The 15,720-nt window shown below is 41.6% G+C and overlaps 1 protein-coding gene across 1 annotated transcript in view; it reads left to right on the top strand.

Annotated features, from left to right (window-relative positions):
* Positions 1 to 2,822, top strand: part of LOC125041385 — a gene marked incomplete at its 5' end in the record, with an annotated part of 27,116 nt that extends 24,294 nt beyond the window's left edge. The window contains 2 exon segments of the mRNA XM_047636287.1: positions 1,937 to 2,088; positions 2,524 to 2,822. Coding sequence (XP_047492243.1) covers positions 1,937 to 2,088; positions 2,524 to 2,598 — 227 coding nt within the window. The 3' untranslated portion in view covers positions 2,599 to 2,822.
* Between the last annotated feature and the right edge of the window lie 12,898 nt (positions 2,823 to 15,720).

Raw genomic sequence — 15,720 nt, 5'->3', positions numbered from 1 at the left:
AAGATCCTAAGCATGGAAATAGAGTCCTCCTTGTAGCCGGCACTCTTCCAGTTATGGCTGACAGACAGTACATTGGAAATAATGCAAAAGACCCTTCCTAAATGCCGAATCAGTCTAATCACCTTCCAAGAGGTTTGTGTACTTGTGGCTGGTAATTACTACCACCCCAACTTTCAGCTTAAATGCTCATGATGGCATGTTCACATCAAACCAGATTTTTTCATAAAGTGATGGTAACATCATGCAGATTGTAGAAGTTGATATCAACTTGTTAATATCAACTAGAATTGAAGGATGCAGAATCAAAATTTCATGCGTCTTGTCATGTTTTTGCCACTGCAAAGACCAAGTGTGTGTATCGTAAATTTGATATCCTGAATAGATGCAAAACTTCTGATGATTCTGCTTACTTTATCTAGCTTTATGCAGATAAGCAAAATGATATGTCTAAACCATCTATGAGATATCCATTTACCTAGCAGATGTAACTGCATAGAAATTTGAAATATGGAAGAATCACAATTATATAATCACTACATCAAGGAAAAATGAGATGGAGACCTTACTTCCTTGGAGAGACCTAACTGCAATAATCATATTAAAGGAAATCAAAAGTTACAGCATATTAGATTGCACTGTACATTCAGAAATAATGTGTCAGGTCAATGAAAAGATCAGGAAGTGATTGTCTTATTAACCAGATTCTCCCCAATCCCATGCCTGTTGTTGCTATGGGGGTGCTCAGGAGATGGAGACTGGGACCCAATTCTGGGGATCACTCCTGCCTTGGGCCTCAGCCCTTGACTTACGGTCTTTTTCCCTCCCCCTTTTCGTTTCCCTCTCTTCTCCTATCCATTTCCTAAGGCATTAGAGGCGTGTTCAAAGGATGAAAGGCTAACTTTCTGCCAGTCATGAATGGTCTGGGGAAGCCATGGGCACAGTATTCCCATTTAGTTGTTTAACTTTTACCCCTCAAAGGGACTCTAGGGTGGACTGTTTCTTTCTCCAGAATACTCTAGGCTTACCATGGCCAATAATAAAGACTTAATACCATTATTACAGGCAGTAAGGCTTGCCCCTTTATCAAATAGCACCGTGGTTCCCCATCTCCAGGCTCTCCTATGGCCACAACTCTGAACACTGCTACTACTATCCTCTCCTCATTGCCTTAAACAAGACAAGCTAAATGCTCCATCCCATCTTCTACCCCATCCTCTCCATCAACCTCTTCCTCCACCCCTCAAACATTGGTCCCCTCCTCTCCCTCCATAAGAAAACCTTTGTTTCTCAGACCCCCAACCAACTCCACTGCAGAAACTCTTGAAGACATTCAAAACTATCTAATCATGACCGAAGATAAGATGCCTTCACTTCAGCCTTTCTCCAATTTCTACTCCCATTCCTTCTACACTCAATGTAACTGCTGATATCCATCCTACTCCTACTCTTGTTCCCCCCCCACGCCCTTCCTCCCACTCTCTCCCAGCACATCCCATTCCCCCTGCTTCAGCTGCATCATCCCCCCCTCCTAACCCATTATCCCTCCCACTTCCTCCAGGATGTGACACTGTCACAGCAACCCCCATCCTTAGATTCTCTACCTCCAGACATTTGCAGTGAATCTGTGATCTAATTCCCCCTATTACCCCTTTCTTCTTTGATAATTCTTATCTTACCTTAAGGACAACTTTGCAAAATCCCACACATCTTCCATTGTCAACTTTGATCAAATTGCCCTTGTTAATCTCTACCTTCCTGAACTTCCATATGACCTCTGTCGTGTAGCACTTATAATCATCAGCTAATCACCTCTTTACCCTTTTCAAAATTACACCTTTCTGTAGTGCTATATGACCTTTGATGTCTAACATATATTTTGCTTTGTAACCATTAACCATTAAACATTATTAACCAGATACCAATTTTGATATTGCAGAAGGTGATGTAAAAGAACCAGATGATGCAAAACTTGTGATTGAACTGATGCTTAAAATCTCTGAAGCTTTATATTCTGTTACTCGCACAACACTTGATGACAGCATGCTCAAGTCTGATCAGAAACAACAAACTTTGAAAAAACAGAAAGATGTAAGTTTTTCTGTGTTTATTCTGATTGACAATGATAATTAAAAAAAATAGTGTGCCTGCTTGATTTGGATTTAGAAAATATTCACCCTCAACTTAAGAAAAAAAAAAACATGGGTTAAAGTCTTCAACCTTACTATTTTTTTAAGAATACTTATGCATACCATTAATTTACAGAATGTTAAGGATAGAACTATTAGTTGTATGTCCTAGTTTGAACTTGAATAAAATTATTTGATGCTTTAGAAATGTAAATTTAGGAGAATGTAGTTGGACAACAGCACTTATAATCTATTATTTATATTATGAAAGAACTGTAGTTGCATTTTTTTTTCATAACCGGGTTAATATCATTATGTGATGAATGATATGCTACTTTGTATGAATGTTTTTTTTTTTTTTTTTTTTTATTTACTTAATGATAATTTCTCTTTACAGGTCTTATTAAAGATTATGGGTCATTTGAAATATAGAATGGAAGCACACTGGCAACAGAAATATGCTGCTCAATAACACAATAAGAAAATTTCCCTGAACATCTATCTTCAGATTCTTCAGTCATATAAAAAATGCCTTTAATATGATCAGTATACATTTGATTGACTCAATCCCCACGTATGGCAAGAATATATGTCATGCCCAATGTAATACAAGTTTATTTATTGTTTTTACACATAGATGGCTCTAAAAGTGCTTAGTCACTAAGGAGTTGGTTATTAATCCTACCTTTCTCACCTGTTTACCCTTTTCCTTGACTTTTGGAAAGGGTCTTTTGCATTATTTAATTGTCTTAAATGTTATTGAGATTTTAATAACAATTTTATAATCATAATATCACAAACAATAATTACAGTATCAATGTCAACTGCATTAAAAAGAAAAACACATTTTCCTGCCAATTCAAGAAATGGGGAAATCAGGATCTGTCACTATAGGTAGGCTACTGAAGACTCCTGTATGTAACATTCTCAAAGAAACTAAAGGGGACAGAACATAAATCCAGGGAGGTTGGGTTAACTCAATGCCAATGGGAAAATGAAGTGCTTATTTAATTTTTATTTTCTTGAAATGTCTCTGCACATAGATGGCTCTGCTCATGCTTAGCCACAAAGAAGTCAATTAGTAGAACTTGTGACCTTACTTGATTTCACTTTCCTTGAATTGGTGAGAAAAGCATTTTTTATACTAATGCAATGAATATCAATGGTGTTATTTTTATTATAGACATTATAATTACTATAATGTTATGGACATTAGTAACAATATTATAAGATAACAAAATATTTTTAAAAATCAGGGTAAAGGGTAAACAGGCGAGACAGGCAATACTCGTAATTGGCTCATTGGTGACTTTAACAGGTGTAGCCATCTATATGTAAAAACAATTAATAAAGTAAGCTCACAATGGGCATGGCATGGACGTTCATGGTATGCCCGATGGATTTGGGTTGACTATACTAATGTTATATGTCAAGAAAATTTTATGTACAGTAAAATTTTGTATATTCAAAAGGTAGTAAGTTTGGAATAAGTTTTATATATGTGAATGCCATGCCATGAAGAGCTTTTGGCACCACAATGTCTCCACTATTGCAATTTGTTTGATTGTTAACTTAATGTGACAGCCATTTTTCCCTTTTGTTCTAACAGTACATCATAAAATGTGAAAGCTTTTTTTCAGAGTTTGTGTCAGAATTCTTTTCAAAACATTTCTCATATTTTTCCTTAACTACTTCTTATCAATTAAGTTGTTGACACTGACTAAATAAAATAGAGGATAGAAGGTGCTGAGTTGCCTGATTGCAATTTTGGCTCCATCCGGAAAAGAATGGATATCATTAATTATTTCTTTCAATGGAGAAGTATAGAATAACAATGCAATTAATTGTATTAATTATTTTTGCATAAAAACTATACAACATTTATACAATATTTATTTTATACATTCAAAACTGGAATGCATGACAGAAAGAAATGTTTAATTAGAAAATGATAAAAGAAAGTCGCCATTTATAAACAAATCATTTAGACAATTAAAACAATTAGATTTAGAAAATATATTGATATTAATTTCAGAGGACACTAGCAGGCAGATACGTTATACAGACCTGTAACTAAACTCATTAGAAAAAGCAATAACCTTAATTTACAATTTATATAATTATAAGGCTATGAGCTTAGGTTAAAATTTTAGTAATAATGTAGGTTGTTTTTTTCATTTGACAACACCCCTAGACAGGATTTCATCAACAGGAAATGTACCACCGCCAGTCACTTATGGCTGTGTTATCTTAATGTTTGTAAGGAGATAAAAGAGATTCAGCAGATAGTTTGAAAATAAATAATCAGTTACCCAGACATCTTAATCCCACAAGTTTTACATGTTACAGTTATAAATATTCTTAATCGTGGACCTAAAATTCTACATCTGGAAACAATACAGTAACTGTAATTTGAGAATACTCTGAGGTGACTATTAAAAGAGAAAGTTATATTTTTCACATATATTTAGAATAAGACAGGAATGGACAAAAAAGTCTATATGAACCATGAATAAATTTTTCAGAAATCATTTATATGTATGCCATTGCTGTAGGTCACTGGTTATGTGCCCTTTTATGCGGCGGTTCCCTTCGAGGGCGGATGTTTATTCCTGTGCGAAAAGAGAAAGCCGCGCGACATCTGCGTCCTGGCCAGGGAGAGGGGCAGCTGCTTGGACGGAGGTGTGAAGTGTACCATCCGGTCTTGCTACGTGTTGTTGACATCGCTCGGCCACGCGCAAGGCTCGTCCGTCTGCAACGCTTGAAGCACTGCAGTAGCGCATAAGGATATAGGTTCTGTTCGGTATCTACAGATGGTTCCTGGTGATCCGATGGTCGCTAGGGTCGTCGCGTGCCAGGGTAGCGGGCGTGGCGGAGGTTTCGCACTGAGGTGCAACGTTAAGTAGCGAAGAGGGTCAATCGTCTTCAGAGGCTGAAATATAAGTGTACCAGGCCAGTAAAAGGGCTAAGGAGGAGGATAATAATACATTTGTCAATCATCTTCCTAAGTTGCAAGAAAAAAATGAGAGCATAATAAGAACAATTTGTCAAAAGAAGGGTAACGTGTCAAGTAAGTGGGTGTTAATGACTTGGATTTGTTAGGATTAGCGACTTCAGTAGAGTACCATCATACTGAAGAGAGAAAAATTAATTGGACAAGAATTCCATATCTTTGGGCTAAATAGGCAAGTATATATGCTTCGAATACATAGGCAGCTGGGCCTGAATTGAATTCTAACAGTGCGCTTTTCGGCGCTTCAATCGTATGAGCCTAAGTGTGCGGCGGGCGCAGTATTCCATCGTGTACGGCCATGAGCCGGGCATAAAATCAACTTGCGGTAATAATCTAACTGCGCGTCTCGGGCGCTTCAATCGTATGAGCGTAAGTAACTTCTCGGTGCGGTGGTCACAGGATTCATTCGTTTACGGCCATGACCCGGGCTTAAAATTGAAATGCGGTGATAATAACTATGAAAGCCTATATGAAGTATGGTGTTTGAAGTGCATTACTAGCGTTAGGATTATTTGCAACAGAAGAGACTACCATCAGTAAGATACAGGTTACATATTCACCAATTCCTTAAACTAAAGAAGCATAAATTATAGCTTAGCTGAGGATAAGATATCGAACTTCGAGAGGACGCCATGAAAGCGATTTGGGTTCAGTTATAAGTTCTAGGGATGGCACTTAGTAAAATTCATAATCCTAGAGTGAATTCCGTGTAGAGTGGGCAGATAGGTGGGTTTGGGCCTAAGGCAGGTAATCGACATGTATCTTAAAACTATGTGTGAAAAAATACAGGTGTTGTGAAAGACAGAACGATATACATACATTCATAGAGGAAGTGGTAACGAAGCACTAGCTTGCAGGGTACAGTATGCAGGTGAAAACAATAATATTACAATGACAATCGTAGCGGTAAATATGAATAACATAACGGGGAAAAAACAAACATATCAGTACATAGTTATTTGTTCTAGGAGAAAATGAAATATAATGAACTGTAATGTAAGGGCAACAATAATAAACATTAGATAAAACACCAATAGAAGAAAAATATCATAGCAATTAAAATATGGTTAGGGAAGGTGAATGAGGTGTGGTGCGTGTCACTTAGGTTTGATCTCAGTGTGTGACTTCGTTTGTTGTGTTGAAAAACAATGGTTGACAGCGAGAAGTTATGAAGAAAATAGTTAGTAGTTTTTGTTCGTTGAGTGGCGTATACTTGAATTTGAAAGAAGGCAACTTGTATGTAAGGTGTGGGTGGGTATAGGGAGGGCAGTAGTTAATCTGGCACTAATAGGCACACTTACTTTTAATAGTAGCTAGGAAGTATTGGTGGTGCTGAGTAGAATGGCGGCTCCATGGTTGTGCTGACGAGGGTTCGTGAGGACTTGGCGAGGTAGATGAGCCGGATTGGCGAGTGTGGCGGCGTAGAGTGCGGGAACATATCGTCAGCAACTTCGTCAGGAGGGTAGCACAGACGTGAGAGGTCAGCACGAAGTAGAAGGGTAGACATGGTACAGGTAGGCGCGATCGAAGAAGACTTGGTAGCGATGGCTGGGCGTTAAAAGAGGCGAGGAGGCAATTCGACAGGAGTAGCTTGTGGGCAGATAGCGTGGATCGGCAACAGGCGTGGTGGTAGGTGAATTACCGTCGGCGTTGTGAGGCTCTTGATCACCGCTGCCATCAGATGTAAGCGTAAGAGACCACCGCAAGCCACTAGATGTAACGAGTGACCACCGAAAGCCACCAGATGTAAGCGTGAGAGAGGTGGTCTTGGGCGGTCAATGAAAGGGGTCTTAGCTTGCTGGTTTATTTCTGAAGATAGATATGAGACCCCAAGAGACCCCCGTGTCCCCGGGTGGAGGACGAGCTGGTGGAGCTGTGTGGCTTGGCCTGTCTGCCGTCTCTCTCCCTTCGTCTTACACACGTGCCCTTTTATGCGGCGGTTCTTCTTCTTTGTTGGATTTCTTGGCTATCAACCAGCGGCATATGGCCAAGGTTATTAAGCCAATGGATCCTATTTATTCTATCAATCTATATAAGGTCATAAAGTTTTGTCTCCCTTAGAAAAGTGATTACTTTACCGATGATTTTTTTCATCGTTGGATAGAAGATGTTTTGTTGTGAAATCTTTATTTCTAATTCTTAAATAATTTGTGAGTGGTTGTCTATTGTTGTAGTAAATTGGGCATATTGTTAATAGGTGGTCTATGGTGAGGATGGTGGTGCATTGAGGGCACTGTGGAGGAAATGTTTTTTGTATATAGGGAGTGAGGTGTGTAATTTTGGTGGCATTGACCCTGAGACGGGCCAAGACCACCTCCTCCCTTCTTATTTTCCTGTGGGCTGTGTCCCACAGTTCTATTTCAGGTTTGACATTGTTAGTCAGTTGGAGGCTGGTCCACTCACTTTGCCACAGGAGATGTATTTTTGCTTTTATAAGAGACACAAAACACCTGAGATCTGTACGAACTATGGTAGTGTCCAGATCGCCAGTTGACCCGGCTAGTTTGTCAGCCTGTTCATTACCATGGATACCAGAATGACCTGGTACCCATATTAGCTTGATTGATTTGTTGGCACCGTGTAACTTACGACTGATATTACCCAGCAGTTCATTTTTAGTGGTTTCTAAGGATTTAATAGCTCTAAGTGAACTTAATGAATCGGAAAAAATAACTATTCTATCGTGGGTCTTCGATAGTGCAAAATCAATAGCTTTACCCATGGCAAAACGTTCAGCAAGTAAAATCGATGTTTGATTCGGCAGTCTAAACTTTAGTTCACATTCAGTCGACCATGCACCCGCACCTACACGCTCACCTGTCTTGGAGCCGTCGGTATATATATGAAAAAAAAGGGAGATGTTTAATAATGATCTCTCTGAACCTCTGGCGTACCTCACCCTCCGGCGCCATGGCCTTGGCTGATGGAAGCCAGGCTTCCATAATAGAAAAATTGGGTGTTTCCCATGGCGCTATATTTGACTGAACCAGGTTATCGATGGTAGAGAGATCTATACCGACTTTCTCGACGAGATCGTGGAGTCTCGTGGCAAAGGGCCTAGTGCCTCCATTGCCATTAGGGTGGCTCGGGTCTCGAGCCACCTTTGCGGCATAGTCGGAGGGGAGGTACTCCTGACTCCACCTCAAGACGCTCGATCCGAGTACATTTTAGGGCTCCAAGACACACACGCAAACAAGCATTCTGCACAGCATCCAATCCTTTCAAACTTGTTTTCGATGCCGAACCATACACGATTGACCCATAGTCTATTTTAGACCTAATCAGGGCTTTATATACCATTAGCAAAGACTGTCTATCAGTTCCCCATTTATTACCAGAAATGCACTTTAATAAATTTAGTGCATTTTGACATTTATTCTTTAACTGACCAATGTGGTCTTTCCAATTGAGTCTACTATCAAAAAGTAGCCCAAGAAATCTTGCAGAATTTTGAATAGGTATTGGGTGGTTGTCTAGAGTTAGCCTTATGTTCGGCTTCCTCCTACGTGAAAAAATTACCCCAATACTCTTTCTAGTCGAAAACTTAAAACCCCGCTGGAGGCCCTAGTTATGAATCGTATCCAGTGCCAATTGGATGCGACTTGCTGAGAATTCCGCATTATTGCTGGAATGCCATAATGCACAATCATCAGCGTACAGTGAGTATTTAAGATTCCGAGGAGGAGCTGGTAAGATGTCATTTATCATACATAGAAATAGAGTTGGTGACAAGACACTTCCTTGTGGGACCCCGTTTGCCTGGACAAAAATGTCCGAAAAAGTGACATTGTCAGAAAACAATTTGACAGAAAACGTTCTGTCAGAAATGAATTTTTTAATAAAACAAGGCAAGTTTCCACGTAATCCGTAGGCCATATCGCCATGTGATGTCGTAGGCTTTTTCTATATCTAAAAAAACTGAAATCAAAAAATCTTTTTTGGCAATTGCCTCTTGAATATGACTGTCCAGCTTTACTAGTTGATCGAGAGTTTGGCGTCCCTTTCGGAAACCGCACTGCTCGTCAACTAGTAAATTACTGGATTTAAAAAAATGCAATAGCCTACTATTAACGATTCGTTCCATGACCTTGCATAAGCAACTTGTCAACGCAATTTGGCGGTAGGAGATGGCAAATCTGGGATTACCCCCTCCTTTCGATATGGGAATGATGTGGGCGAAGTGCCATGAGTTTGGAAAAGTGTGGCTTTTCCAAATTTAATTGTACACTTCTAGCAACTTAATCATGGCATCATGATTAAGATGCTTTATCATCTCATATCGAATCTCATCGGGGCCTGGGGATGTTCCTCTACAGGCTTCTAGGGCTCGGACAAGCTCATCCATTGTTAGATCTTGGTTGTAATCAAAGTCATCTCCTGTGGCAAAGTGAATTGGTTGCAGCTCAGCCGCTTCCTTGATGGGCAGGAATGCGTGATGATAGTTTGCTGAGCTGATTGTATGAGAGAACTGCCTGGCGAGTGCATTAGCAATGTCTCTAGGTGAATCAATATTATTGCCCTCTTCAATGATGCTATTTATTTTGAAAGATGTTTTTTTCTTATTGATTTTATTGATTGTGGACCAAACCTCTGATATTTTGGTATTGCTGTTTATTGTAGAGACAAAGCTCCGCCAGGAGTCTCTTTTTGCTTGTCTTATTACTCTACGAGCCCTAGCTCTTGCTTGTTTGTAGTTGCAAAAGTTCTCATTAGTGATGTTATTTTGGAAAAGCCTGTAGGCCTTATTGCGTCGGCACAGCGCCCTGCGGCAATCTGGTGTCCACCATGGAACTCTATGCTTAACGCTATCGGTCGAAGTGTTAGGAATGAATAGCAAAGCTGCTTCTATAATCGAATTCTGAATATTGTTTACTTTATCATCACTGGTTTCTCCAACAAGTTCAAGCTTGACGCTCCTTGTGAAGGCGACCCAGTCTGCTCTTTTTACGTTAAATTTAGGCGCTAAAGGCGTTCTCACTGTGTCGCATGAATATTTAATCAAAATAGGAAGATGATCGCTTCCCAACGAGTCGTCAATGGTGTGCCACAGGCACTTGGCTGCTACTGATGATGAGACCAGTGATATGTCTATAAAGCTCAAATTCCCGGTATTATCGTCCACCTACCATCATTCAGAAGGACTAAATCAGACTCGTTAATCAGCTTAACTACTTGCTCACCTCTACCATTCACCCGTAGGGAACCCCATAACGTATGATGAGGATTAAAATCACCTAAAATTACTTTATTTTGTGGCAGACGTTCCTGAGGAGCAAAACGCTCATCATAGATTATCACTTTATCAGGCGGACAATAAACTGAACATATAGCCAGATACGTGCCATTAATTTTTACTTTGCATGCGACAAACTCCAAAGTAGAATCAATAGTCACTTCTGTAAAAGGGAGGTTTTGGTGGATGTACATGGCGACTTCGCCTCCACCCCTACCCTCACGATCCTTCCGACATAAATGGTAGTTCCTGAGCGATACGACCTCGTCAGAGACGAGGTTTGTCAAATGAGTTTCTTGGAGAACTATAATATCGGGAGCATAAGACGAGGCTAATAATTTAAGGTCATTTACTTTAGATCTAATACTTCGACAGTTCCATTGTATAATGGTTGACGCGATGATTACGTTTTATGGGGTTTGGAAGTGCCTTGTCCACCAGTTTTAATTTTCTTTTTATGGGAGGGAGGCGCCTCCTCTCCCTCGCTTCCCGGGGACCTCTCACGGGATGGTTTGGAGACAGAAGCCTCCATGTCCTGCACCTCCTGGCGAGGGAGACGACTGACAGACTGCGACCTGCTTCTCTCTCGAGAAACCGATCGCGAGCCAGACGAAGTCCTCACAGGAGTAGCCCGGACGGGAAGGTGCGCTCCGGACTGTGATTCGGTATCATCCTCCTGATGTTATTTAGGCTGGGTTGATGCAGCCATTTGATCGACCAATTTTGTCAGTTGATAAACTTTAATATTTAAATCCTTAACGGTTTGTTTGAGTTCGGCAATTTCCTTATCCTTAGCTGCAAGCTGTTGACTGACATCACTTGTACTAGGGGTGTTGCTAGTTACCGCTGCAGCACAGGAAGTATCGGGTTTGTGTGTCAAACTTTCCACTTTCCTCTTAGCTTTAGTATAACTAACTTCATGCTTTCTCATATGTGCCAATGTCTCAGTCTCCTTCTTCAGGATGCTGCACTCAGCAGATCCTGAATGATGGGGACCTCCACAGTTAGCACATTTGGAAATTTTGCTAGTACATGAATGGTGTCATGGGCTTCAACACATTTACGGCAAGTAAATTTAGTTGAATCTTTGTTAATACATCTTAATGAGGTGTGTCCGAATTTTTGGCATCTATTACAATGCATTGGCTTTTGGACAGTCCAGTTTTCGTTCGCACATTCCCGTCCTTCTTGGTCATACAATGAACGCCCACTACGTCTTGGTCCTTCATGCTCTCAAGAATTTCACTTTCTTCCATCGTCCTCAAATCCCTGTGAAAAATTACTCCCTTACAGGTATTTGGGCCAATAGGAATAGTTACTTTTACACGAAGATCATGAATTTGCGTCAGCTTAAGTAAATCCTTAATCTGGGAGTTGTATTGTACTTTAAAAAGGAGGCTTCCATCTCGCAATTTTTTAACAAAATCAAAATCGCCGTCCACTTGACCATCAAGGACTTTTTTGATGATAAAGGGGTTCACGTTCAAAAGCGACTGATTTTCATTCACGCATTTTAAATTCGCGAACCTTGCATTCTGGGTGGGGATTTTGAAAGTTGGTCGTCTCGTCTTGTCATTAGTGGGGGTACCATTGTTCGTAGTCAGAGAGTGGTCATGAGTCGCCCCTCCTCCTTGAGGAGGAGAAGGGGTAGCCGGGGAGCCATTCATTCTGGGTATCGGACCAGGTCCGACCCCTTTGCTCAAAACCGTAGTCCTGAAGGGACAAAAACCTCTTAACTGTTGTTATCAACCTAACTGCAATAGCTAAGAGAGTGAATCAGTATTTTGTCCTCTACCCCCCCAGTGGAAGCCTGGTTGCGTTCTCCAGTACCACAGAGGGATCGAGTTATGTGTGGGACACTTCCTTACCGCCGAGCTTGCCTAGGCGAAGGACGGTAATTCAATGCCCACCCCTCAAGCGAATACGGGAGTTCCGAGGAACTCCGGTAGGCTCAGGAAAGTCACATTAAGATGAAAAGAAATCAGGACCAAAGAAAAAGTGCGCCCAAATGACGCCCCAGACTACTGGGCCTCCCTACCTAGGGGTCAAAGCCACAAGGGCTACCCTGGTGTAGAAGAGAGCTGCGGGTCTGGGGTGGGGTGCTGACTACTACTACTGTAGCCTCGTGTCACCTGCAAAGCAAGAGCACTGAAAGTGCTGGCAAAGCACAAATGTTCTGCAATTACAGGATTTTACTTTACTTTAGTTACTTTAAGAACTCAGAAACAACAATGTCTAGCGAGACGAGAGGTTCCGGGCTCCAGGGTAGCTCTTGTGGCACAAGACTTTGTTTTTATTGCTTCTGCGTTAAATATACGGTGTTTACTCATCAGAGTTTCGACCACGAGTGCGGCGGTTCCCTTCGAGGGCGGATGTTTATTCCTGTGCGAAAAGAGAAAGCCGGGCGACATCTGCGTCCTGCCCAAGGAGAAGGGCAGCTGCTTGGACGGAGGTGTGAAGTGTACCATCCGGTCTTGCTACGTTTTTGATGTCTAGCACATTTATTTGCTTTAAAACATTAACCCATTGCTGCCAGGGAAAATGAATAAAAAATTGAGAAAAAAGCTGTGCTCTGCTAGTGCTCAGCCTTACTTGATTTCACCTTTCCTTGAATTAGCGGGAAAAACGTATTATTTTACTAGTGCTATGGATGTCGATGGTGTTATTTTCATTATAATTACTATAATGTTATAGACATTAGTAACATCAATATAATATGTAAAATATTTCATAAATCAATGAAAAGGGTGAACGGACGAGACAGGCAGTACTCGTAATTGGCTCATTGGTGACATAGTACAAGTGTAGCTATCTATGTGCTAAAACAATTAAACATGTAAACTCACAGTAGGCAGGGCATGAACGTATGTGACATGCCCGTCGGCAATGGGTTAACCATTAACCATTCCTGTCCCTGCCAGTCTTAAATTTTGACCAGTGAAGATGAGAGTGGCTTGCTATTATTCAGATAGACAGTAGTTGGGACATGATTGTGCCACTTTTTTGGGTGTTTTTTTTTTTCTGAAATAATGACTGGAGTAAGGGCATGGAAGATATTTTCTTCTTTCTTCAGGTAGCTACAGCAACGAGGACAAAACCATATAAATATATGTAAGAAGGCTGATGCATGTCAGAGCAGGCATAATTAAACCTGCTTCCCTGAGAAAAACACACACCAGTCTTGCCTGCTCAACACACAACTACATAAACAGAGACTTGTGAGCAGTATGGACATTAAGCTCTTGATTATTTAAGTATTCAGAAGTCCAATTTTATTCATCACACTCTTTCCCATCTCTCCTTTTTTCTGTATATCCATCTATCCATCTCTCTCTCTCTCTCTCTCTCTCTCTCTCTCTCTCTCTCTCTCTCTCTCTCTCTCTCTCTCTCTCTCTCTCTCTCTCTCTCATTTTCTCCCTTCTCTCTCTCTCTCACTTTCTCCCTTCTCTCTCTCTCTCATTTTCTCCCTTCTCTCTCTCTCTCATTTTCTCCCTTCTCTCTCTCTCTCATTTTCTCCCTTCTCTCTCATTTTCTCCCTTCTCTCTCGCTCTCTCTTCCCCTTCTCTTTCTCTCTCTCTCTCTCTTTCTCTTTCTCTTTCTCTTTCTCTTTCTCTTTCTCTTTCTCTTTCTCTTTCTCTTTCTCTTTCTCTTTCTCTTTCTCTTTCTCTTTCTCTCTCTCTCTCTCTCTCTCTCTCTCTCTCTCTCTCTCTCTCTCTCTCTCTCTCTCTCTCTCTCACTCTCACTCTCACTCTCACTCTCACTCTCACTTTCACACTTAACCAGTCACCCACTCTCTCACCCTCTCACTCCCCCCCCCCCCAATCCTTTGTCCATTGTTGTCGTGGGGGGGCTTAGGAGGCGGAGTCCTCAACCTTGGGACTCAGCCATCGACTCAACTAATTTTGCATGGTCTTTTTTCCATTCATACTTTTCGTTTCAGTCCCTTCACCAATCCCTTCTACTATCCACCTTCTAAGGTGTGAGAGCCGTGCTGAAAGGATGACAGGCTGACTTTGTGCCCGTTCTGAACGGCCTGAGGGAGCCATGGGCACGGTATTCCCCGCCTTACCTGGGTCTTACCCCTCAAAGGGACCCTGAGGGGTGGACTGTTTTTTTCTCCCCAACATACCCCATGGCTTATCATGGCCAATAATGAAGACGTAATCCCACATAGGGGCAATGAGGCTTGCCCCTTCATCAAATAGCCCCAATCCCGGCTCACCTTTGACCACGGCTCCGAACACTGCAACAACTACCCCCTCCTCAATGCCTACTAGTACAGTATTCACCCTAATCAACACCCAACCCCCAGGAGACATTTCTACTCTCCCAACAGGCTCAACTTCAACACCTCTACTCCCACAATCTTCTTCATCAACCACCCCATCTTCCCTTATTACTACCTTACAACCTTATTGCCCACCTCCCCATAACACTACCCCCCTCAACACTACTCCCTCCTCCACACGCTCCCGCCCTTCTACTACCCCCACCTCTACAAGAATCCTAAATACTCTATTTAGCCCAGCCAAATGGGACCGATTTTTCGTGATCCCTCCCACAGCTCCCTACTCTCTTCCAGCAATGTCTCCAAAAACAAGTAGGCAAAGTCTCTTTCCGTAGCCGACCCGACCACTCCCGTCTCGTCACAGTAACATCTGAAAACCAAGCTATAGCATTAGTAAATCTAATTGATCTATATGGCAATCCCATCCCTACAGAACCTCATCCAATCCTCAATACTTGCATCGGAACTGTTTCTATCTCCCCAACAGATTGCCCAATCTATGACAAAGATTAGTCAGATTGTGGAGAAGACTTATTCGCCTGTCTCACGGACTATGATGCGACATCAGTACAATGCTACTCCATTCCTCCCAGAGGAAATCGTAAGAAATCCATCAACATTGCCAAAATTACTTTCCGTAGACATGACCTTCCCTTTAATGTTTACATAGGTGGGGAATCCCTACCTGTCCGACCATATCAACCTCCTCCTCGTTAGTGCCAAAATTGTTGGCGTTTAGGACACCCAGCCAAACACTGCCATTCCACAGGCTCAAATTGCTACCTCAGACTCAAATATGTGCCCAACCTGGCCATACTCGACCAAACTGCTCTGCACAATCACGCACATGTGCCAATTGTGACGGCCCCCATAATGTATTTTATAGAGGCTGCCCCACCTACAAATTTGAGTCTGAGGTAGCAACTCTCAGATTCAGACTTGGACTCACTCTACGTGAAGCCAGACAGGAGGCACGTCGACGAAGTTTTTTCTCTTACCCCCTACTCCAGTAATGTTGCTCACTCTGCCACTCCCCCTACCTCCCAAGCTCCTACACCCT

This window comes from Penaeus chinensis, chromosome 30, assembly GCF_019202785.1.
Source record: "Penaeus chinensis breed Huanghai No. 1 chromosome 30, ASM1920278v2, whole genome shotgun sequence".
Classification (NCBI taxonomy): Eukaryota; Metazoa; Arthropoda; class Malacostraca; order Decapoda; family Penaeidae; genus Penaeus; species Penaeus chinensis.
Note: the sequence above shows the minus strand (reverse complement) of the source record. Positions and strands in the feature narration are given on the sequence as shown.